This window comes from Diadema antillarum, unplaced genomic scaffold (assembly GCF_040938485.1).
Source record: "Diadema antillarum isolate AM-2024a unplaced genomic scaffold, OU_Dant_1.0 scf00000062, whole genome shotgun sequence".
In the NCBI taxonomy this organism is placed as follows: domain Eukaryota; kingdom Metazoa; phylum Echinodermata; class Echinoidea; order Diadematoida; family Diadematidae; genus Diadema; species Diadema antillarum.
Genome location: NW_027270951.1, coordinates 153,267 through 180,159, shown reverse-complemented (window position 1 = coordinate 180,159; position 26,893 = coordinate 153,267). Strand labels below are relative to the sequence as shown.

Below are 26,893 nucleotides of genomic sequence, written 5' to 3'. Positions count from 1 at the left end.
ATTTTCGGTGCCATGATGTCGCTGTATGAGAAGACTACACCAGTTCATGTCGACAATGATATAAAGAATATAAAGAAAATTCAACATTTTCTTATTACAATCTTAGCTTAACAAGTTATAGAACTTGACCTATACCTTTGTCAGAAAGTAGGGGAATAATCCACATTTTTTTTGAAAGAAAAGTATACTTTTAATGCATGCCAATTCATAAGAAAGGTAATATCATTCCCCCTGTTAAAAAAAAATTAGAAAATGGAAATATGTTAAATTCTCTTTATATCGTCTTTTATCGTTGGCCATGCGTGACGTCACTAAATGTTTTATTCGTCACATCCAGTACTGGCGGCCGCGGCGGCATCGAAACGTTAGAAACTCATAACTTTGAACGAACAGTCCGATTTTCCTCAAACTTCACTTATGTGGTACGAATTACTGAATGGTCACGAGTGCGATAGTTCAAGATGTTTGTTTATTGTGACATTAGAGTCGTGCAATGGCACAAAAACTTCGAGTAAATCGTGAGTTTAACACGGGAGTCAGTGGACATTGGTGACGTCAGACATGCAATATCCATTTTTGCTTCAAAAAAAAATGCGCGGCTAGAGACAGCGCACGATGGTACTTTTAATCAAATATCACGTGATGGGCAATCAACCAATCGGCTTGCTACATATTTTTAGTTGTTGTATAAATTCCAGTAATATTGCTGCGTTCACTCAATCAACGTAGTTTAGGCCTACTTTCATTCCCCGTCTATCATGCTCGCACCTTTCACATACTGTTCACTCTGTCATAGGACTGCGCATGACATCAGTGCTTAATAAGCCAATCAAGAAGAGCGACAACACAACCTCGGGTTCAAACGCTCTACCTTTCTAAAATGATTATGATAACATTTTAAGTTATAATTTGGGAACCTGCAGCAGTCATTGAATCTTAGAGCCACCTGTTTCTGATTTGGCAAGTATATTATATATGGTAGCCTTCAAGCCACCTGCGACGCATCGCGGGGGCATTGACTGATACACGAATTAACGCGAATGCAGAAACAAACGTAGCTCATTGTTATTGCTTATAAAATTTATCTCCAATACTACAGATGCAAGAGAAATGGGCGCGAACGATCCGTTCGCTAAATTCAAAGAAGACAAATCATGTTGAAATTGAGGCAATTTAATGTGGACTACTAAAGGGTGCCTCCGCCTACCATCTCCTGATGGTATAACTTTGTACCCTTGTCTGCTATGTTACAGTAAATTATAACGATGAACTCGGCAAACCGTGTTGCTACCCCCTACACTGGATGTACAGCCCTGGCGATATCTCACACTGCTCACTGCTGCTACACTCTACATTGGGTAATATAGCACATCCAGCTCTCCCTCATACGGTACGATACCCTAGTCCCTTGCACTATTCTCCTCATTTACCATCGCTATACTTTTCGCTGCTGCGCACTACATCGGCTGCAACCCTCCCATATTTTTTTTTCTCCGTGCATTTACTTCGCGATATACCTTCCGCTGGTTACTACTCACTATAGTACAGTAGGTGTTATATACCTCATAAGTGAGATTCGTATCACTGATTGGTCAAAAGTATATCATGTGACAAGGTGTAGTCCCGTCTATCTTGCCTTAGGGTTTTCATGTAAGTGATAGAAAGGCAAAACCCTCATGATAGAAAGGCAAAACCCTCGTGATAGTAAGTCAAAACCCTCGTGATAGAATTCGTAAACCCTCCGCGACTTTTGTACACATAACAAGTACACTAGACTTCGCGCACGGTGTCCGCAACCCCTCCAAGGACGTTCACTACGCGCATCGTATACAACACATGCACAATCATCGCACTCAGTGAGCGCACAGCAGGCATGTTTCAACATGGCATGATATGATCGAGCGATCTTCCGTGATTTGAAGTGAGCTGAATCAAAGATCGTACACTTTGTCTTTAGGATTTCTTAGGATCCCGAAGCAGAGACAAATTTCAGCATGTTGGAAATATCGAATTAAAACACGAGCGACGGGAAACTGGACGTATACTGTAATCTTCTGCCAAGATTTTATGCAGGAGCTCGCCGAAGGCCGTGTGACTTACCCACTGTGAGTGATTACCGTGCGTTTTAGGTAGTCTACGAAATGCACGAAAACCATGCAAGCGAGCGCTGTGGCCTGATTTTAGGGCTAACGTTAGGCCTAACAGTTAGAATTTACTTCGTATTTGCCTAGCCCTAGATCTTGGTTAAGTCTTAAACGATGAGGTATATAAAACAAATATTAACTGCTCTGTATTCGGATGGTGGTGGAAATTATCACTCCCTCGGTGCTTTTCATACCGACCCCTCCATCACCCCTCGGCTAACGCCTCGGGGTGATAGAAGGGTCGGTATGAAAAGCACCTCGGGAATGATAATTTCCACCATCGTCCTCATGAGCAGTCAATATTTGTATACTATCATCTTTCTGGTACTATACACCCTCGTCTTTTGCACTATTTCTCCTCCTACACTGCAAAAAGTCTGGTGTTAAATAGTGAACACCGAGCTGGTGTTAAATTTTCGGTGCTCATTTATGGTGTTCAATTAACACCTACGGGTGTCATTTCCAAATTTTAAACTGTGTTTTGAAGAGTTTCTTAGTAACTGCACTTCTTGTTGATTTTTTATTTAAACAGGACGATCAAGAATTTTACATTAAAATACTAGATTTTTGAAAAAATGTGAAAATAAATTTACACCAAAGTAACACCAGCTGGTGTGGTCCCTTATTGAAGCTGGACGGGTGTTAAACCATTGATATTAACACCAGCAAATATCAAATCAACACTATGTGGTGTCATTCTTGAATTAACACCAGTACAGTGTCAAAATAACACCAGGTACGGTGTCAAATTAACACCACGAAGTGTCAGGTGAACACTTTTCAACACCATCACAGTGCATTCTTAACACCTGTGGGTGTGGTCCTTTATTGAAGTTTGATCGGTGTTAGATTTAACACCCGTGGTGTTAAATCTAACACCGATGTTTTTACAGTGTAATACCCTCAATATTCATTTCGCTGCTACTCGCTACACAATTATTATTATTCCCGCCTTCCCTTGTACTATACCCTCGCGTTTCTTGTATACCATCTCCTCGTTGTACTGCACTCGAGTTGTAGTCAGCCATACTTGGGGCCTGCTACACTGGATAGTATATAACTCTTCCTCGTTTATACTCCCCGGTATACTATACCCTCGTCTCTTTGTACTATTCCTCCTCGTATTGCTCCCGAAATACCATCACTGCTGCTCACTATACCTGCTACGACCCTCGTCTCTAGTTCCATGACCAACCTCGCGATAACCCTTGCTGCTAAAGCAGCAGGCTTCAAGGTACCTCCCTGGTACTATTGCGTCTTGCACTAGGTTGTTTCTTCTCGTACACCCCGATATACCATGTCCTCTCACCACGAGATACTTGTAGCTGATATACTTTGCACGTTATAAGTTTTTTTTTTCCACATGTTATTTCCTATCGCTGTCTCCTTCTCACTACCCTGTTCAAAAAGAACACTTTTCTTCTGTTTCGTTGTCTTATATGCTTCACACTGAGCTCACCGATAACAAATTTTCCTTGTTATAATTTTTTTTTTGGTGGTTTTTAATGTTGGATTACCAGGAAGTAAGAGAAGTGCACTGACCCACGCGTGACATTCGAAGTTCGACAGTCTGTATATATATATATATATATATATATATATATATATATGTGTGTGTGTGTGTGTGTGTGTGTGTGTGTGTGTGTGTGTGTGTGTGTGTGCGTTTACAGTATGTGTTTGCTTGTGTGTGTGGGATCATCCAAACGACAAGTGCCTTCTGCACTGACACCTGCGAGGATTTCAAGTTGCTTGTCTGGGTGTGTATACGTGTGTGTTATCCGAATGTGTGTGATGGCGTGTGTACGTGTGTGATTAATTTTAATCTCCAAGAAGTCGCCGTCACGATGATGGGGACCCAGTTGTCTTGAGTGGAGAAGGGTGGAGCGCGGCTGTCCATTCGTTCTATCACCGTGACACATGACACGGGTATGGTGGAGTTCATGCGGAGATGAAAAAGCGATGACACATTTCATGACCGACAAACAGAAACAAGAGAGAATAAAAAAGACCCCAAACTAACGTGAAAATGAGCAGGCAAACGTAGACAACGTAGACCAGACAAGTGCTTGCTAACTTAAAGGAGAAGTTCACCTTAATCAGTTAATACACATGGAGTGAGTGAATGAAGCAACAGAACACATCAGTAGTAAACGTTTGAGGAAAATCAGGCAATCCTTTAAAAGTTATGAATTGTTAACCCCGTCGCGGGGCGCTGTAACACAGTAACAGCGCCCCGAAGCAACCCATGCAATTTTAGGAAGCACTCAAATGCACTGCAACACGTAAACAACTCACCGCTCAAAAGGACACTTCGATTCGCAACGAAAAGCCACATGATATAAAACCATTATTGTTGAACAATAGAAACGACTATGTATTTCTCACCATTACCTCCGAAAACAAGATAAATAGTCATCTTTGAGACCGTCTAGTCGAGATACTGTCCGTTCGCCGTTTTGAACGTATCACGCAAATATACTGATCTGCGCATGCGCAAATGAATATTCATATTTTACGTCATCTGCCATATGTACAATGTTGCTCGTATTGGGTTCTCGGTCTCATTTAATAAAGGACACTTGTTCGTACCAAAACGATAGGTATCATGGAGTTCACAGATGCTCTAAGTGAAGTAGAAGAGGATGCAAAAAGAATTAAGTTCAAAGTGGAGCAAATAGAAATTATCAAGAACGCAGTGAAACAGAATGACACCTTCCTAATGTTGCCAACTGAGTTTGGCAAGAGTGCTTGCTTTGGTTTCATCACCAAATCTTGGAAGTTTGATAAAGCAGGGCTGCACACTAACCCATTTTTTTTTTTTTTTCTGCCGGTCCAACCTGTCTCTGTCGGATCAGTAAATATCCATTTTTCCTCCCCATTTTTGTACTGGTCGGAACAGAAAATTTACTGGTCAACAACAACCTGAAAAAGCATTAACTGGCTTGCAAATTTATTTTCATGTTTTTGTCGACAATAATATTACCTCCCCCCCCCCCCCCAAAAAAAAATACATTTTGCAAATAAACATTTTGTAAACTCAAGTGCCTTGTTTACGGATCATTTTCTTGAGAAGGAACAAAAAGGAATCATTTGTTAATTGATTTGTTGATACAAAAAGGAAGTTAAAAAAAAGAAAAAAAGAAGGGACTGAAATGCGGTTTTTAACTTTCCTCCGAAAATTTCTTCCCGTATCTTGGCGTTCTTGAAAGTACACTGCAGGGTCGAATTTGTAATGCTTCGTACTCCTATCTCTTCTTCGTGTATAGAACCATTTTAAAAGAATTGAATGTTTGTGAATCAAAGTGTTAAATGATTATGAACAAAATCAGATTGTATCAAATGCGTTTGTGACTTTTTGTCAACATCGGCGCACGTAGAGTAACACGCGTTACTTAAGTTCTGCGCTTTTCACATTTTTGGTGCTCAGCTGGATTGTAATGATTATATGAATTATTTTTGCTGTATAGTATTTTCTGATGCACGTGCCAGAAGGGGTTCTTTATTTTTCTCCCGATAATCTTTTCGCATTTGTGCATGCGCTCTTGAAAGGTATATACGGCAGCATACGGCATCAGGGTCAAATTCACGATTCTTTGTGCGCTTATTTCTAACTCAAATATCAGCGGGATTGTGACGATTTCATGAACTTTACTTCGGATCACTGTTCGGATGTAATCTGTTGTGATGAACACACCAGAATTGTTGACAATGCACTCTTTATTTTGCTCCGGTAATCTTTTCGCATTTCGTAAATGCGTCCTCTCGGATTAGAAGAAATGATACGGCCGAATTCATGATTCTTTTTGCACCTCTTGTTCTCCTCAAACTTCAACGGGATTGTGATGATTTCATGAATCATTTCGGCTGTAATTTTTATAATGCACGCGCCAAAAGAGGTTTAAAATGTGTCTTATTTTTCTCCCGAATTTGTGCATGCGGTATGCGTTTTTGAAAGATACACAGCATGCAGGGCCAAATTCACGATCCTTTTTGCGCCTATTGTTTCCTCAAATTTCAACGGGATTGCCATGATTTCATGGATTATTATTCGGCTATAATCTTAATGATTCACGTGCCAAGAGGGGTTGAAAATGTGTTCTTTATTTTTCCCCGATAAAATCTTCGAATTTCGTAAATGCGTTCTTGAAAGATCATAACACGGCCGAATTCATGATCCTGTTTGCGCCTATCAATTTAATATCAGCGGGATTGTGACGATTTCATGAATTCCTACGGCTGTAATCTTTTACTTTGCACACACCAAAAGGGGTTGAAAATGTGTCCTTTTATACTTTTTACCGATATTCTCTCCCACATTTCGTAAATGCGCGTCCTCTCGGATTAGAAGGTATTCACGGCCGAATTTATGATTCGTTTTGCGCCTATATTGTCTCCTCAAACTTTAACGGCATCGCGGTGATTTTATGAATTATTTCGGCTCTAATCTTTTGTGATGCACACACCAGAAGGGTTGAAAAAACATTCTTTATTTTTCTCCCGAAAATCTCTTCGGAATTATTCATGCGTTTTTTGAAAGACAGTATTCAGGGCCGAATTCGATATCCTTCTTGCGCCTATCGTTTCCTCAAATTTCAACGGGATTGCCATGATTTGATATTCGGCTGTAATCTTTATGATGCACCACCAGAAGGGGTTGAAAATGTGTCTTTTATTTTTCCCCCAATAATCTCTTCACACTATTCGAATATCACGATTTTTTTTTTTTGCGCCTATTTCTATACCTCAGATATCAGCAGGATTGCGATGATTTCGTGAATTCTTTCGGCTGTAATCTGTTGTGATGCACGCACAAGAAGGATTGAAAGAACATAATTTCTTCGCATTTGTGCATGCGTTTTTGATAACCAACATGGCATGCAGGACCGAATTCAAGATCCTTTTCGCGCCTACTGTTTCCGCAAATTTCAACGGGACTGCGATGATTTTATGATTTTTTTTTAATTTTTTTCTCGTCACATTTTGTGCATGCGTTCTTGAAAGGTAAACAACAGGACAAATTTCGTTATCCCTTTTGTGCCTATCTTCATTATGAGACCATTCTGAAGGAATGAAATGAAAACAAACGCAATCAGATCTTTATACTGCTGTAATTTTTTCAATTTTTCTAAAAATCTGCACAAGTAAACTCGTTCTATCATGTCATCTGCCACGCTGCTGCAAAGCCGGGATCGGATCATGGGTTAAAAAAAGGCATGAGTGAAATGACCACAGAAATGCGTGCGCCTCTACGAATACATACTCCTTGTCTGATGGCATGACCGCCGATCGCAAGCAAACGAACGATGTAAACGCGTTGGGGAATACCGGCATGCATTTCAGCAGTATTGTACATACACGTATGTATAAGGCTTAAAAGGGTATTGATCAAGCAAGACAACATAAAAAAAAAAGCCATGGGGAGCAATGGAATACAATCCCAATGACCATGTGGATGGATCTGAAAGGGTTAATTTCTAGTTTTTCATTAACCAATCCATTATGCCTTTAAGATGAAAGCCAATCTAAAATTTTATCAATTTCACGACAATGATAAAAAAAAATCCAGCAGAACAGTGCAAGAATGATAAAAATCGGATAAAAAATAAGGAAGTTATGACATTTGAAATTTCAAAAATTTTCAGAAGACACTTCTTGTCCCATTGCTATGAATGAATGAATGAATGAATGAATGAATGAATGAATGAATGAAAATGAATGAATACTCAAGAGTCAATTTTATTTATCTGTATGTCACAGTACATAGAAATTTAGCTTCCAATTCTTCCAACTTGTTACACACAATAATTATGAAACACACACGCACGCGGACACACACACACACATACACACAATCAAACAGAAAGTGACAAGCCTGACAGAAACAGTAAGACAGGAAGGATCTCCTCTCATGCGATAGAAGTCTTGGGGGGGGGGGAAGGTCTCTCAATAAATAATCAAACAATTCTCAACTATTGGAAATAAACAAAACATGTAACAGAAGTGTATTCAATTCAAATCACAGTAGAAAATGAACATGAAGCAAAAATGAATATGAGTCCCCAAGAAGCAGAGCTTGTGAGTGGAGCCCATTGTGAATGTACAACATTTAATAAAACTATAATGTACAGTGTGAAAGGAAACTTGATCTACATAGGCTAGATGAGACATCTGGGGCATTTCCTCTGCAGACTGGGGAAAAAAACAAAACAAAACAAAACATACCCTCTATCATGAAAATCACCTATTATTTTCTTAATCCTTCACATCTCCAGATGTTCATTATGTGTGCACTTCCTTTATTGCAAATAAATAATGAACCACACATTCGAAATGCGCTTTAAAAACGAAATAAATAAGTGCCGGTAGGCCCGATAGTAAATCATCGCCCAGCATGCATTCTATTTGTTACGTCTCATGAATATTCATTTCAGTTCTCAGCGAGCCGTCCGGTTTTTTTCCACACGCATACATTGCGTATTACAGTATGTGCTACGTTTTATCCACATTAGCGCATGCGCTGTGTAAGTCATACTACAATACGAAATGCGGTAGGATTATAAAAACCTCGGATAAACTCTTTCACAGGGCTCTCAAAACAGATCATATTGTAAATCGACTTCGCCTGCCGTGATTGTAAGTATCTTATCTAAGAGTAAGGCCACTAATTTCGGTATAAAACCCTCTATTTTGGTCTCTGGTCACGTAAATGCTTAGCCATATCAGGTGCTTCCGTGACAGGATAGGTTTGCTGTGCGACCCCTTTACGGTACGTATTTGTCCGTATGGGGTCGCTGCTGCGGTTATGAATTGTTGAAGTTTCAGCGCAATACTGCTGGATGAGAAGACCACTACAGTTTATGATGTCACATGCTTAGAACGATAATGAGGAAGAAAGAGAATTCCACAAAATTACATTTTGTGAAAAAAGTACTCATTCCCTCGACTTGTTACTGACGTATGCTAAGGATAATGTCATTTCCCATGCCTTTTATGAAAGAGGTAATTTAGTCAAGTTCTCTTTTATTGTTTGAGAAAAGTGAAAATATATTTAATTTTCTTTATCATGTGACGTCACAAGATGTAGTGGTCTTCGTATCCAGCGATTGGCTGCACTGAAACTTCAAAAATGCATAACTGTTGAACGGATTATTCGATTTTCCTCAAACTTTCACTGATGTGTTCTACAGATATTGCTGCATTCTTGCAATCCCTACATGTATATTTAGGGTGAACTTGTCCTTTAATGGCGATGCATGGGTAGCAGATGATGAAAGCAAATCAAATGAATATCAATTTTTAGATATTTAGAGCTTTGTATGTTTGCATCCTCTCATTTTACTCTCCGCGCGTATATCTTGTTATAGCTAGATTTACATTTGCACTAGACTGTTTTATGTATAGTTCTATGCCATTTGTTATTATCCTTTACTTCATAGGAAAGTGATAAATGTAATAAATTTAATAGTTGTAATTAATATCACTGTTATTCACTTCATACCTGAGATGTGTCCGTTGTTTGTTTATATATACTATCTCTTATTTCAAATTTCCGAGTCGTTGGTTATTGTATAATACTTGCATCACTCGATGGAAAAACAGTATAGCCACAAAATAATGACTACATGATTGGATTTGAAAATGAGTAACTTTATGATACAGAGATAAAGCGAAGCAATGAATACTGAGGACGAAAAAGAAAACCAATAACAATCTTAATGCTATGCAGTGCTGTACGACTTTCTCCATTGTTGTTTTGTATGCAGACTTGTAATTCGAAACATTTCTCAGAATCGTTAAAGCCTATTACTTCGTTTTTCTCATGAACTTTAATCCGGCTATTTATATTTTTGAAATATTGATGCAGTTTCACGAATAAGCGAACACAGAATCGAAAGCGGAACGTTTGGAAACAAAAGAAACAACTGGACTAAATCATTGCTTATTGTACGCTTCGTTAAATAGCGACCAAGCTAATGCAAGTACGCCAAGAAGAGATTATTATATTGACATTGATGTCACAGCATTTTATGTGTAATATACTTGTTACGCTTCTTTTATATTTCTCTTTCCCTCACTTTTGTCTTCTGTTCTTTTTTCTCTCTCTACGTTCCCCTCTTATTTCATCTATCTATCTATTTATCTATCTATCTATCGATCTATCTATCGATCTATCTGTCTATCTATCTGTCTATCTATCTATCTATCTGTCTGTCTATCTATCTATCTATCTGTCTGTCTATCTATCTCTGTCTGTCTGTCTATCTATCTATCTATCTATATCTATGTTACTATCTGTCTATCTATCTATCTATCTATCTATGTTACTATCTGTCTATCTATCTATCTATCTATCTATGTTACTATCTGTCTATCTATCTATCTATCTATCTATCTATCTATCCATCCATTTATTTATCTCTCTTCTATCTTTCTGTCTGCATCTGTAGCTCATTATGAATGTAACTTCGGGTCAACGACCGGCATCTGCGATTACCAGCAGGATGCCCACGATGAATTTGATTGGACAGGTCAAAGGTTACAGCCCAACGCCAGAAGCAATAATGATTCACCATCAGGTTTGTTAAATCATCATACTCTTTATTTCACATCTGATAATGATGGCAAAATTGATGCCAGTGATAATGGATGCTTTGGTTACGAGGATTTAAAAGTAATTATCATTTCTGTCTTAGACGTTTGTAGACATGATTTTTAATCATACTTATCATAGGTTAAAGGATATCTCATGTCAAATACAAGCACGTTTACTATTTAGAAGTTGGCTATGACGAAACATTTATGACACTCTTTAGAAATAATGTGTGTGAATGATGCGTGTGTGTGTGTTTTAAAGATGGTACAATTTGTATTCCCTCAACCCTTTAGATTTTAGGTTGCAATGCAACTCTTAATACTCCTTGATCATCGATCGCCTACAAGTCAAGAGGTAGATGTATTTCATTTTTTTTTTTTGACTAGTAGAAGAAAGCAGTCTTATTCCTGTAAACTGCAGTCGTTCATATACAATAATATGATATCACTCGCGTTCCATACGGGTTTTCACAAACAGACTTGCTATACTGGTGAGTTTTGGGTCGACAAGCAACTACCACAGCCGTACATGGAGGGGAGGGGAGGGGGGGGGGGGGTGGGCTCCTCTTCAAACGGACCCGCCAGAGGGTGTGGTCCGTAATATGCCCCGCTGAGAGATGAGACAGATGGACAAACAGACAGAGAAGGATGCGATAAAGGGATGACACCTGAAGGGGAGAGAGAAAGATAATACAATGATATGAGTATGCTGAAAGAAGGGCAGAAAACAAGGACAAAATCGGAGAATTATTTATCAAGTTCAGGTGAATTTTTGCTGTCGGCATTGGCTTTAGAAAGAACAACTCTCTATGTTGATTATCCCTAACACTTTGAACATAATTATCTGTCTTCCTCTCTGTGTATGTGTCTGTGTGCGTGTGTGTATATGTGTATTACGACTTGGATGTGTGCGATAAGTTTAACACTTGTCACTGTTTTATATTATGCTTCTTTTCTGTTTTCTTATTATGAAAATACCGTTATTTCGTTGTTATACCGTTGTTTTGCTTTATCGCTCGGAAGTAAAAACAGACAGATCTAAACTCAAAGCTAACAGAAAAAAGCAAGTAGGCTATAATGTTGATGAATAGTCTTCTTCAGACACAAAGTACAGACTTCTACATCCTTCGTCTGTGCTTGCTTGCTGCCATTATTATACAGTATATCCTGTATAAACGGTTGGGTTTTTTCCAACAACATTATAAAAGGTTTAGGCCAATGCATGGACCTTCATCCATAACTGCTGTATCAAGCAATACTAAGGTTTCGAGACTGTTAGCGTCGCAGCAGCATAGGCCTATACGGGTATCGATGAACTCGGTGCATTGTGCACTGATGCAATCGTGCCGGGGCTTTAATCCATGGACTTAGAATTATATGTTTCAATATCTGAATATCTACTCCATAAAACGCTCTAGAATTCCATTTTAATTCATTTGAAGAACAGAAGAATTATCGTCGAAGTATTATGTTGTATTATGATTATTACAGGCAGAAAATAATTTCGCTTCTGTAACAGGTCTGGGCCTATCTCTTTAATATATTGTCGGAGCTGAATTCGCTGTATCTTTTTTAAATAAACACAGCATAGACAGGGAGGGATGAAAGCGTGTTAAAGTGATAAGACAGTAGGTAGAAGACTAGCTGCGGGGCCTAAATACAACAGGATGTCTCCTAATTACAGGCAGACTGGAGATTCTCTCGACCCCCCTGTCGATCGCTGAAAGGTCAACACCGTTGAAAAGTTCTCCTAACTTGTCTCGATTAAGGAACCATTCATTGCTGCGCGGTTAGGGCTTCTTTCCGCTCGCGAATGATCAGAAACAGATAATCCGTGTAGGCCTTAAATATAAAACATACTGCGATCGGCGTATTGCGGCGGCGCCCTGCAATGCCCTAACCAACCTCCTCAGCGGTGTCGTCGAATATCAATCGTCATGCTTAGCTGCGAGTGAATTCGCGGGGGAAAACGGTGTCTGATATCATTAGAACGAACACGCGAATCAATTCATCTCTTCCCATTCCGTATTACATGTGTCATTATTTCTTTTAAACCCGTGCAGTGACAGTCATATCAGTTGAAGTCTGCGGTTATTTCTTCTCTTTCATTTGCCAAACGTTTCACACTTTTCAAAATCCAAATGCCACATTGAACGATAGAAATGATATCACAGCAATGGTGTCAAGTACCGCTGGCACTGTTGAGTGAAAAGCATAGATTTAGTATTCATCTTTAAGTTCAAGAGAGATAATAGGACAGTATAAGAGTATTAGTTGGGAGAGAGACAGGCAAACAGATAGAGAAATGAAATCGATTAACATGAATAAGTACTGATATATTGTCTGTTGTAGAGGATGAGAAATATGTATGCATAAAAGAAATATATATATATATATATATATATGGATGAAAACGTTGAACGATGTACAATTGGCCATTTTCGGGCTTTGCGATATTCAAACCCTTGTAAAATTGTCACCTGTGGGTGTTTTTCATAGTTTTATGTATCATTTGGTAGGGGAGGGTTGTGCCTTTCAGAAAATATACACTTTGTATTGTTGTTACCGCATTTCCTTAAAAAATAATGCCTTAAAGCTGAACAAATTGACAAAAATACATATTTTATGAAAAAATCCCAGAATCAGACGTCGCAATTTTTGTTCTTATCCAATTCTACAGCTTTGTTTTTTCTTGTGAGTAAGCCCACATGCTCCAACTATTTAATCAAGTACTTCTGCCATGAACGTGTTTATTATTCATCTTATCAGGAACTTTTGAATTCACTCATGTCTGAAAAAGAACGTCTCTGAATGAATTATCTTTTCCTTGACGCAAAAACTCCAGGATGAATATGAAAACATGTAAGGCCATATTTATTTAGCGTATTATCCATACTACCATTCCATCAAAATTTGTGAGTGAGCTGTACAAAGTAATCGCGTGGTGGCTCATTAAAGCAAATTATACTGAATAACCATCAGAGATGTTCCATTGGTTAATGGTGTCATTAATGAAAGTTGATTATGCTTGAGATAAAAACTGGTGATCAGTACGTCAGTGTGAGCCAGGCGATTATGATGATTGGCAACAAGAGCAACATACTGTCCATAAAAATGAGTTCTGGTTGAAAATCCAAATTGGCAAACGTCTCTGATCAAAGCGAATGTCTCTGATTGAAAATCTCTAAAGGGATATTCCCTCATCTGACACGTACACACTGCATGATACTTTATTTGCGCGCTTATAGTACGCACTGACGCGCCATCTTGGAATCGAGTCGGCATAATTCAACAACGGAAATGCCCACAAATCCTGAAAATGTGAGTAATAACAAAAACTTTCCTGGTGTTTGTGTCGATTTATAACAGTTATCATTCCGTAGATTTGCCAATTAGTATCATCTGTGAAATTATGTATTTTAACCTTTGGATTATAAATAAATTAAAGAAGGATGGACAGTAAATATGTAAGATTCTACATGAAGATCAAAGACCGCACGTCTCTGAGCAAAATGAAAAACGTCTCTGATAATTACTGTTTCATGAAATAAAGACATCCATTCTACAAATTATGAGAACATTAAAGTAAAATTAGGTCTGGATGGGTGCGGTTAGTATTATAGGAACAAGAAGAACAAAGTTTACACGGGCGTGTTATAATATTAAGAAAAATGAAGCTTCCTGAAAGATGTTGAAAATATGTAGAAGAGTTTCAAATTTAAGGTTTTCTGTTGATTGAGCAAGTTTAAACACATTGCCTAGACAGAAACTGTGTTTTATGACTAGTAATAGGTCAGTAGTCTATAATTATAATGTAATAGTCACTTTGAATTACGTATTTTTTTGTGAGAGAAGCAGAAATGTAAGAAAAACAGGGTTAGGTCAGGGACGTTCTCTGAACAAATAAGATCTGTTCTCAAACCAATATTAATGACCCATCATGGCGAATTGGTGCCTACGTTTGAAGCACATAGGTTCCTCAATCCAAATATAATGCTAATATCTTGTAAAAATCAAACCCATTAAGTACTGATAAGCAAAGATGTTTACGTCAGAGACGTTATACGGGACGTTTTACATATTTTCAACAACTACAATTGGGAGTCGATCTTTCATTATTCCACAGTAGATGGCCCTCGTATACATACATTGTTCTAGGTAATTTGCGCAATCTAGAAACAATGTTGATTTTATAATTTTGATCAGAGACGTTCATTTTGTGCGTACATTGCTCCAGTGCATGGTAAGTTAACTTTAATATCATTTTTACTCTATTTTTTTTTTCTTACAGCAAGATGGGAAGACCGGATGGATTGTAAACACTCCGAATATCCTGTTTAGGATCTTTAGTCTCAGTCACGTTCATGGAGCCTACAAGTTCCAGACCACGGCCGTGGTACTGGCAAGACCGGACGGATATCTGATTGGAGGTGCCATCTGTTTACACAATAATGACTTTCCCAACCCCGGTTTCAGGTGTCGCAAGCGACACAGTCGATACTATGCACTGATTGAGGACATTGAATACCAAATGAAGGAGAAATTCAGTTCAATGTTATAATGCCGACTCCGTTTTTAATGCACGTCACTACGTTTACTTTTGAGCCTGTGAAATTTGAGGCTTATACGCTAAGAAGTAAAGGTTCAAATAATTTGCACCCAATTTGAAACAATGGCAGGATACACTTGAACCCTTAATTATGTTTAATTGCACCCTTACTTAACTGCCTTTTTGAATTTTTGCCAATTTCTGCAAATAAGGTTTTTGTACAGTGGATAAGAATATGCAAATGAGTGAGCTAACCATGTCATAACCTCTCCATTTTCCATTGATCGTGTACAAAAAATAACGAAAATTTAATGTTTCTGGCATTGAAATCTGAAACATAATGCTATTCGTGGTCGATTATATACCTTCGGAATAGTGTTCAGTTACATATATACCCGGATTTAAGCCTGGGGCATAATTATGTTTGAATGAAAAACTGGAAATTTCAAAATATTATGTTCAAATGTTATGGCAAGTAGTGAGGGGATGACATAGCACATAGGTTCCTCAATCCAAATATAATGCCAATGTCTTGTAAAAATCAAACACATTAAATACTGATAAGCAAAGATGTTTACGTCAGAGACGTTATACGGGACGTTTTACATATTTTCAACTACTGCAATTGGGAATCGATCTTTCATTATTCCACAGTAGATGGCCCTCGTATACATACATTGTTCTAGGTAATTTGCGCAATCTAGAAACAATGTTGATTTTATAATTTTGATCAGAGACGTTCATTTTGTGCGTACATTGCTCCAGTGCATGGTAAGTTAACTTTAATATCATTTTTACTCTATTTTTTTTTTCTTACAGCAAGATGGGAAGACCGGATGGATTGTAAACACTCCGAATATCCTGTTTAGGATCTTTAGTCTCAGTCATGTTCATGGAGCCTACAAGTTCCAGACCACGGCCGTGGTACTGGCAAGACCGGACGGATATCTGATTGGAGGTGCCATCTGTTTACACAATAATGACTTTCCCAACCCCGGTTTCAGCTGGTGTCGCAAGCGACACAGTCGATACTATGCACTGATTGAGGACATTGAATACCAAATGAAGGAGAAATTCAGTTCAATGTTATAATGCCGACTCCGTTTTTAATGCACGTCACTACGTTTGCTTTTGAGCCTGTGAAATTTGAGGCTTATACGCTAAGAAGTAAAGGTTCAAATAATTTGCACCCAATTTGAAACAATGGCAGGACACACTTGAACCCTTAATTATGTTTAATTGCACCCTTACTTAACTGCCTTTTTGAATTTTTGCCAATTTCTGCAATAAGGTTTTTGTACAGTGGATAAGAATATGCAAATGAGTGAGCTAACCATGTCATAACCTCTCCATTTTCCATTGATCGTGTACAAAAAATAACGAAAATTTAATGTTTCTGGCATTGAAATCTGAAACATAATGCTATTCGTGGTCGATTATATACCTTCGGAATAGTGTTCAGTTACAAATATATGCCCGGATTTAAGCCTGGGGCATAATTATGTTTGAATGAAAAACTGGAAATTTCAAAATATCATGTTCAAATGTTATGGCAAGTAGTGAGGGGATGACATAGCACATAGGTTCCTCAATCCAAATATAATGCCAATGTCTTGTAAAAATCAAACCCATTAAATACTGATAAGCAATGATGTTTACGTCAGAGACGTTATACGGGACGTTTTACATATTTTCAACTACTACAATTGGGAGTCGTTATTTCATTATTCCACAGTAGATGGCCCTCGTATACATACATTGTTCTAGGTAATTTGCGCAATCTAGAAACAATGTTGATTTTATAATTTTGATCAGAGACGTTCATTTTGTGCGTACATTGCTCCAGTGCATGGTAAGTTAACTTTAATATCATTTTTACTCTATTTTTTTTTCTTACAGCAAGATGGGAAGACCGGATGGATTGTAAACACTCCGAATATCCTGTTTAGGATCTTTAGTCTCAGTCACGTTCATGGAGCCTACAAGTTCCAGACCACGGCCGTGGTACTGGCAAGACCGGACGGATATCTGATTGGAGGTGCCATCTGTTTACACAATAATGACTTTCCCAACCCCGGTTTCAGCTGGTGTCGCAAGCGACACAGTCGATACTATGCACTGATTGAGGACATTGAATACCAAATGAAGGAGAAATTCAGTTCAATGTTATAATGCCGACTCCGTTTTTAATGCACGTCACTACGTTTGCTTTTGAGCCTGTGAAATTTGAGGCTTATACGCTAAGAAGTAAAGGTTCAAATAATTTGCACCCAATTTGAAACAATGGCAGGACACACTTGAACCCTTAATTATGTTTAAATGCACCCTTACTTAACTGCCTTTTTGAATTTTTGCCAATTTCTGCAATAAGGTTTTTGTACAGTGGATAAGAATATGCAAATGAGTGAGCTAACCATGTCATAACCTCTCCATTTTCCATTGATCGTGTACAAAAAATAACGAAAATTTAATGTTTCTGGCATTGAAATCTGAAACATAATGCTATTCGTGGTCGATTATATACCTTCGGAATAGTGTTCAGTTACATATATACCCGGATTTAAGCCTGGGGCATAATTATGTTTGAATGAAAAACTGGAAATTTCAAAATATTATGTTCAAATGTTATGGCAAGTTGTGAGGGGATGACATGCTCATTTTGCCATTTGCAGATTCATAATGACCATTCAAAAACTGTTTACTGAAGAACTAGCGAAACTTCAAAATGTCACAACCTTCTCATTTTTGTGGAGCCCGTATGATTTTCTTTCTTATCAGCGAATAAATTTATACATTTGGGCTGAATTTCCCCTTGAATGAAGCTTTTTCCTTTGGAAGTAAGGTGAAATATTCTAGTGATATTTTTGAGGTTTGTAAGCCAAATACAGGAGAAAAGGAAAAATACTAACGTCTGTGATGAAACAAGAAAACGTCTATTAAGAATGTCCCTTACCTAGTCTCCACTATGAACACTATAATGCATCGCCTTTGAGTTGAAGGAAGAAGGATTAATAATCCCCTAACGATGTGACAGATAAAATGTGATATCGTTATGTTATCATTGTCAACCTCTTGAAAGAGGTTTTCAGTTCACTTTTCGTCAACAAACAGTTGCTATACCATACTGTCGATATTCTTTTGAGTTTGGTGTTGTGGCAAGTGCATTACATTGTTTACAATTTATATCTGCCATAGTATGAAAAAAAGCGTAGCGAAATTTGATGCTTCTAGGATAAGCAAAGGTTAATTACAGCTTTCTGAGACGACATCATAACAGTGGCCCAGGTAAGGTCCCTAATGAAAATACAAACTGGCTTATACTCATACAATTATATTTTAGACTAAGGGGTCAAATTAAATTAGTATCAATAAATTTGTGTTTACCTTTTTAATAGATTTGGACTACAATTGAAAGCAAACATATACAAAATTAATAGCGTGTGGGCACACCTGCATATACACCTGAAGGTAAAATGCAAAGTAGTGGTCATCATAAACAAAAACAATTCTCGACATTTAGGCCTAGGTAAATGATTTCTCAATGAATGTGGAATGTCCAGTTGCGAGCATCTTTTAAAATAGGGAGTTTGATGTTTAATTTTAGTGATAACTTACAGCCGAAACGTCCCTGATGGAAAAGCAAATGTCTCTGATATAAATGAGTAATTAGGTAAAGTAGTTGAAATTGCAAATTTTTCAGGTAATTTTGTTGTCTGTCATTAAAAGGTGTTGTAAGATCTGAATGATATATCAAGAACAGGCTTGTTGTTGATTTTTGGTGCAGAAATCGAAATTCCTCTTACAATTTGGAGATTCGTAGTTATAATCAATTAGTATGAAAAATAATTCAAGGTGAAATTACCATTCTGAATTGTTGACAAAAGATGAAAAGACATGTGTTTAATAAAGGAAAATGTTGTTTGCTCACAAAACTCTTAAATATGGATCAAAGGACATCATTTGTATTGCCTATGTCTGAGGAACGTCTATGAGTGAAACCAGAACGTCTCTGATCAAAACATGGCTTACTTCCAGCGTCTGTATAGGGCTTTTATGGTGATTTGATCAAACGAAATGCACTAATTCATTATTAGTATCTACTGAACATTAACATTTAAACAAATGAGACCCCTGCTACATGTTTTGTTCAAATGAGATGAAAGTGAAGATAAGAATATGAAAATCTCTGCTTAAATGACAAAAACTCCACTTTGTCTTTAACTTCCATGTGTATTAGCTTTTGTAAACTTCACAGGAGGCAAACAATATTTTAGGAACAAATTAACACAGTCTTCGAAAGTATGAACAAGATTAAACTATCTTCATTTGAATGTTTTTTCACCCTTCATTTGAATTTTCACTAAAACGATGTTTATTTTAGTCAGAGACGTTCGCCATTATGTCACAGTTCTATTTAACCTTGAATAAAAACAACACCCTTGGAGATATCCCAGTATAATTGGGTTTACAAGAAAGCTGACAATAATGACATTTCACTGAGATGTATCTATATCAATGAGTCACATGTTTTAATTTTGACCCCTGATTTGCCCAATTGTACATCGTTCAACGTTTTCACCCATATATATATATATATATATATATCTTATGTACAAGAAATATATATATACACTTTACAGTAGAAAGAAGATACGTATGTGAGCGAATGAAAAATACATGATGATGGAATGTGTTTTCGTTTAAGTGAGAATTGATTATAAGTAATAATAAGACCACTCCAACTTCGGTAATTTGACGAAGGAAAAAACTTGACATAAATATCATAATGTACTCATAAGACATTCATGTTTATATTCGGTGATGTTATCATTCTCCGTAGCTGGACTTCTATTTTCAATGTATGTTCTTGTAAATCTGTCAATAAGTACATGATACATCTCGCTTTCGCTGGATTGGCGTTAAAATCCACAAATTAAATCTCCATGGGAACCAGAAAAACTTCGAAAAAAGTGGAATTTATCAACCATTAAGCCACTTCCGGATGCCGTTAGTTAGCTGACATTGGCGTTATAGCGTTATAGCGAAAATGCGGTCGCCCGCATATCGCCCAACTTGATCCAATCAACAATATTGTGACGAAATCTTTGCAACCACAGATCTGGCGCTTCTCCATGTGTTAAGTTGCAATTTTCTCCACAAATTGAGATCAACCCCTTAATGCTCCCCCCCCCCCTCCAACCAGACTCTAGTTTTTGAATGAGAAGGATAGCACAATTGCTTTGGATTTTTGTTTTTTGTTTTGTTTGTTGCTTTTTTAACGAGGAGCACATGGTTCATTGGAATGCAATACTCTTTCACATGAAAAGTGAAAAGGAGATTACATGCTATACGGGACAATCCCAACATAGGCCTTCACATTATAGATAGAAATGTGATATTCAAATTGGAAGGGGTGATAGTTAAGCCATCAGTTCACAACTCTACCATAGATGTATACCCAGACATAATTATCTCATGACCTTGTGCATTTGGTCGATAATATTCGAAATTCAAAAGCCTTTCCCCACTTGAAAGGCATCATGGCAAAATCCAATTCTGATAATAACTTCAAGAATTTGACGCGAAGGATAGACATAAACAATAGCTTAGATAAAGCTTGTTTTAAAGTGTTAAAAAAATGACTGAAAGAGGCTCTTACTGTGAACAGGGAGGTGGAAGAGCGATCCACCTCCCTGGTGTGAAGGATAATTATAGGGAGGGATGAAATGTATAAGGCCTAAATACTCGAACACAATATCTGAAGATATAATTATCCTAATTCAAACTTACATCATGCATTAGCCTCATTCACAAGTACAAAATAGCGGGCAATGGCGGGGATGACGTTCGCGCTTCTAGCCACATCACGTGATTTTATGCAAGTATTCACACGCTCAGAAATAGTGGGATAGCGATTGCGTTCCAAATTTAGACAATTTTGGACAAAAACAACACGCTAGTTGCTGATCGATAATAATTATGATGACTCTAATTGTTCTTGCGCCTCACAGTGGTGTGGTACGCACGCTGTTGTGCTGTGTGCTTTGAATGATGGGATATAAAATTTTGAGTTTTATTTTGTCGAGCATTCACGCCGTAACCGTGGGTAAATTAGTGCGCTGATTTATAAATAAGGGCAAAATTTCTTGGGTTTAGCTTCACGCTGCTTTTCGCATTAATTTGTGTGTTTTTTTGTGTGTCCATACGTGTAAACGACTCGAGCTTGCGATAGCGATGCAGTATCGAGATTTGTAACCCGCTAATTTGTGTCCGTGTGAATCATGCTATGTGAGACCTAAAGTGACAATTATACTTGTTTTCTGTGTGTTTTTTTTTCATTTGGAGTGAGGGACAATGGTGATTATAAATTCTTGAAAAGAAGATAATGCTACCGGTGTAAATAGGTGATGCTTGTCGTTGTAGTTGTTGGTAATATCGATATTGTTCTTTCAACATCTGCTCAAAACACGTTTGACTATTGTAACATTTTGATGCACCTGTTGCAAATCGATACACCTGTCAACAAGAAAACAACCTTGTTTACGCGCAAGTATCAATCATGTCTGGGCAGCGGCTTGCCAAAGCCTTGAGAGATTTCCAGGTTCCTGACAGTTGATGCGCACGAGTCTTGTTGATTCAACTATACAGATAATCATCTTGTAGAATAGTCATCACGGAAGAAGACAAACAAACAAATAGATAAGGTAAACTAAATCAACTAACAGAAGTAAAAGCGAAAAAAAAAACAAAGAAGAAAAATGACGCAGTTCATATGTACAATCCTGATGTACTGAAATGAAATAGAATATTAAATAAACATGAATAATGTAATAATTCGTTCCTTTTCGAGCGGAGTCTATACTTTCAGCGATTAGACATGGCCTGAGTGTACCGCCGTATATGCAGGGAAAAGATCACTTTACTAAAGCGTTTTCAGATTTATGACTATCCTTTTCTTCTTAGATATTCCGTCTATCTGCACACACTCAGTGCAATGCAATGCAATATTTAGAATTCACCGTGTTAAAGGGTGTGTACAGTTCTGGTCGAGGTGAGGATTTAGCTTTTAACGTTTTGCGAGATATTCAGAAACCACTCTATGAGATGTCAAGGAGCATGCAGTTCTAAAGGGTATCAAAAGTCTATTAGATGGAAATCGCTTTTGAAATGGCTGAGATATTCAAAAACAAGGTGAAACAAAGAGATCCTAATAAAGTTGTGACATGTCGCCTTTTATTATTAGCACCGTGACTTTTTTGGATATCTCAGCCATTTGAAAACCAATTTTCATCAAATAAACATTGAATCCTTCTAAAATTACATGCTCTGTCATATGTCATAAGAGGGTTTTCATTATCTCACTTAGGAATGTCGAATACATGAATCCCCACCTCAACCAGTACTGTACAGTCCCTTTAAGTTTTAGGCAATTATTGAGAAAGGTTTCTGGTAGTCTGGATTAGTTTTTTTTTTTAAATGAATAAAGGCATGCATGAAAACTTAATGTGTCGGTAAACTATAGAGTCTCTATACCAAGGGGACCAAAACTACTTTCGTCGTCACCAATAAATAAAATCAATGTTCATAAATACACTGTCGTATCAGGGCAATTACCCACGAGGGCAATCCCCCCCCCCCCCCCCGGCTAAATACTGGTTCAGTATACTTTGTTACCTGATTCTGCTTTGCTCATAGAGTATTTGCTCTTTGACATTTTAGACGGATATTTTCTGGAGTTTATACATCTCATGTTTAACGATTTATGTTATAATTATATCATTTTATCTTTATGTCTTATGCATGAATATAATTATGTATAATATGATGTAATATATTAATGCAGTGCTCGGTTTAAAGTTTCTCTATGTACGAAATAATACAAACGATCTGCAACTAAAGTTGATTTTTATCTCCTTTATGGGAAAATAGAAACGTACGTCTGTGCGTGTAGAGACGGTCGAGAGCAGTTGACACGAGGTTCGACGGCCCGATTCAAGACGGGCATCTTCCCTGCCAGTGGCGAGTCGGTGGTAACCGTGTCTTTCTGGTACAGCATGCAGCGTCAGGACGGGGGCGAGTTGTCGGTCTTTCTGCAGAACCACGGGTCGACGAAGGATCGGCGAATGGTGTTCAATCGCGTGGACGAGCCAGCGGGCTGGACCAAGGTCAACTTTAACGAGTCCGTATCGGAGCCATTCCAGGTGAGCATTATTTCAATGTAAACTACACACTTACGTCATTATGTTGGTGAATGTCAAGTGCGCGTGCGCTCTTCACCGGGGCGCAGCAATCTCTGATCCCGCATACACCTCTTTGTAAGTAGTTAGGCATACGATTTGATTTGATCTGATTTGATAAATGCAATTGAAAGAAATTCGGTCAACATCTGTGTGCAGGATCCGATTCAACATGTTGATTTTATTAATCAGTATCCTCATCTAAATTGGGTCATTTCACACTTGGTGAGGGAATCCGTCCAACGCGTAGAGCTTTGATACGTCAGTTGCGGTATACCGGGTCAACAAGTGACGGATACGTCCACTTTCACCGAGATGTGGCTGTGACGGAGAGGATTCGTTACGTAATGATTAGTGAGCCAGTTTGAAAACCAGTGTTCAGTTTCTTTTCTGAAATAGTTAAGGATCTTCCTTTTTCTTGTTACAACCATAAGGGGATTTTCCCTCAAGATTTAGAAGGATTACTTCGCGTAAGCAAGGTTATCTGTGTCACAAGAATTCAGCAAAAGCTGAAAGATCATTGCAAGACTTCGTGAATGTTTGAGGAAAATCGGACAATCAGTTTGAAAGTTCCACAATTGTTGACGTTTGTGGTTAATCTTACGTGCTATCTTCACCAGATGGCAACTTCTCGTCAAACTGGTCGTGTCAATTAATGTGAGTCCATTCTAAGACAATAGAAGGGGAGGGGGTCTACTTAAAAAAACCAAACAAACAAGGGTTACTGTTATTATCCGTGCACTTCCATATGAAAGCAGAAACAAACAAGTAGAAGCACTCCTGTTGCGATGGTGTTTTAGGTTTAAGGCAACATGACAACACTATTCAATGTGTAAAGAGAGGGGGGTGAGAGAGAGAGAGACTCGGGGGGGGGGGGGGGCTTGGAGGTTGAGGTAAACTAACTGTGATTCACGATTACTGTTCTGCTCGTCCTCCAACCGCGTTTTACGGAGATGCCAAGCGCTCAGTGTTGACATTCACATAACACACTGACTAGCTATGGAAAAATTAAGGAATATTAGCAACAAGCAAAACATTGTCGGCAGTGGCAATGTAAACAACGTGAAGCTCGTCTCTTCGAAACCGCTGGGGCGGCTCATGGCTTCATACATGTGCAGCTAGGATCAAGGCGAGTTCGTACTGTGGTAACCGCGTCTGACTCACACACAGAGCAGTTCCCGGATTCGATTTCTTGCAGGGACCTTATTTATACCAGCAGAAATGTTGTGTGTCATCGCGTGTTCTCTCAAGGAGTCATTAAGGAAAACGTTCTGTGATAACTAATTGCTTGGTCCTTTCTTTCTGCCAAGAGTCAGCGCGTTATTCATGGATGCACATCTCTCTTAAAGGCATTATTTACCATTTGGAGATGAAACGAAAACCCAGCTTTAGTGCTTCAAAATAGTTCTAAAATGCGAGTTAGGGATAGAAACAATTAATGTAAAAAAATATCATCATAGTCAATCTTAAGTATTGTTAAATGCACAAAATGTGAACAATAATAGTTATAACAACATTGTTTCTAGACTAAATCGTCTACAGTTATGGTTTAGTGAAAAAATAGTGATAACTATCTCTTTATAATTTAGCCTTTATTGCAAAATTTCTATATGGTAGGGTGTTTCGTGATACGACTGACATACACATATGCATTAAGTGTGACAACTCGAACATTTTTTTTTTTTTAGAATCACTGCTCCCAATGGTTAACAATACCTTTAAACACTGTATGGTCACAGATGGAAGCCCAACTCATTCACGTAATGAGTATTACAAAATTCTGGAGCAATTCTGAAATTGAGGAGCAGGGTAAAACCTTTCCAAGGATGTCGGACTGGCGAAGCAGGCGCATCCCGAAGAAAGGCGTCTGCAGCCAACCTCCCGAGACGAGCTGTGGGAAGGGCGTTGTTCACCTAACGCACAGCACGTCTCTTTTAATTGGAATGCGCATATTCATGCATGGTATTTCATAGGGGACATCCTCTTTTATCATCAAGTCTTTGTTAGATATCGGCGAAATGCAATGAAAGCTGAGATTTTCCCACCCGGTGATTCAACAGGTCACGAGTAGGCCCTAATGTTAAGGCCCATATAGAGATGGGTGCTGTAGAGTAAAGTTACTAACTGCGGATGATTTAGAATGCAAAATGCCTACATCCTCCCACTGACGGCGCCCTACATATTGTCTTCCACTGGCTGATTGGTCTTTTATTTTCTTTAAAAACATTGATTATAAAGTTTGAGAAAGTAATTATTAGAGATGAGATGAGCTAATACCTAACTGAATGAATATGCATACTTACATAATGTTTGTACAATGATTGATATATACATATAAGACATGCTTTTGACGTTGATATACGGTACTTGCACTGTAATTTGACCTAGTTGGTAAATAGCGAGTCGGAGCAGTTATAGTCCGACTTACTGTGATAATTGTAGTAGTGACGTCAACTATTAATCAGTGAGCATGGAGTGGAGAGTCCCTTTAAAATGTTCTTTACCTGTTTACATCTTGACACGAGCATACTATACAAAATGCACACTGGTCATTGTAACATCAATCAAATCTGCGAAACAATGGCTATTTGATTAACGATTGGCTTTATATAACTCTTGTCTTTAAACAAAGCCTCAATCGTGATTCCCAAAGTTTGTTGCATGCCAAATGGTGTGAGGCGAGAATTCTTTGGCTTTGTTTGCAAGGATTTAAACATATCGTTCTGTTCTAGTTTCTCTGACCTTGAGAGCTAATATCCAGGTTGCGCTTTTGAGAATAAGAAATTAAATACAAGGGCACTTATCATAAATGTTATTAGGATGTAAGGCTTAATAGTCAAGTATAGATACAATGTGATGGTTGCAGCATAGGGCCTACGTCATCATGACGCATTGAATGAGTATACCAATAATCTAATTTACAATTCACAACGATGAATTTTGTGTTGGCAATTTCAAACAACGTTGACTCATGTTTCATCGCTGGTGGTTCCTTTTCTACAAAACATTTTCATCACTTTCCATGATTATTGACCATCCTCCAAGAGTGCGTCATTTACAAGCATGACAAGTATCGGGACACGCATAGCCCTGCGTATAGCCAGTAGCCACTGGGTTTCAACCCAGTATACTATGTTCATAAGTACTGTTAATCCTCACGCCTTCCGTCGCTATTTTCACTTTTATTACTAGAAAAAAAGCGCAGAACCCTTCGTAATTAAAAACCGTGATGATTAGCCCACGAGACGACTGATACAAAAGTTTTAGCTGTATACTAGTGTTTGCTCCGGCGGTCAGTCTGTCGTTGTAAAAGATCGCGATGCATGGATGGGCGATACTATAGTGCGGGGAGCTAGGGATTGTCCACTAAT

The 26,893-nt window shown here is 38.1% G+C and overlaps 1 protein-coding gene across 1 annotated transcript in view; it reads left to right on the top strand.

Moving 5' to 3' along the window:
• Window positions 1-26,893, top strand: part of LOC139716164 (uncharacterized) — a 61,115-nt gene that overhangs the window by 18,298 nt on the left and 15,924 nt on the right. The window contains exons 2-3 of the mRNA XM_071627724.1: window positions 10,592-10,720; window positions 23,215-23,486. Coding sequence (XP_071483825.1) covers window positions 10,592-10,720; window positions 23,215-23,486 — 401 coding nt within the window. The remainder of the gene's footprint in view (window positions 1-10,591; window positions 10,721-23,214; window positions 23,487-26,893) is intronic.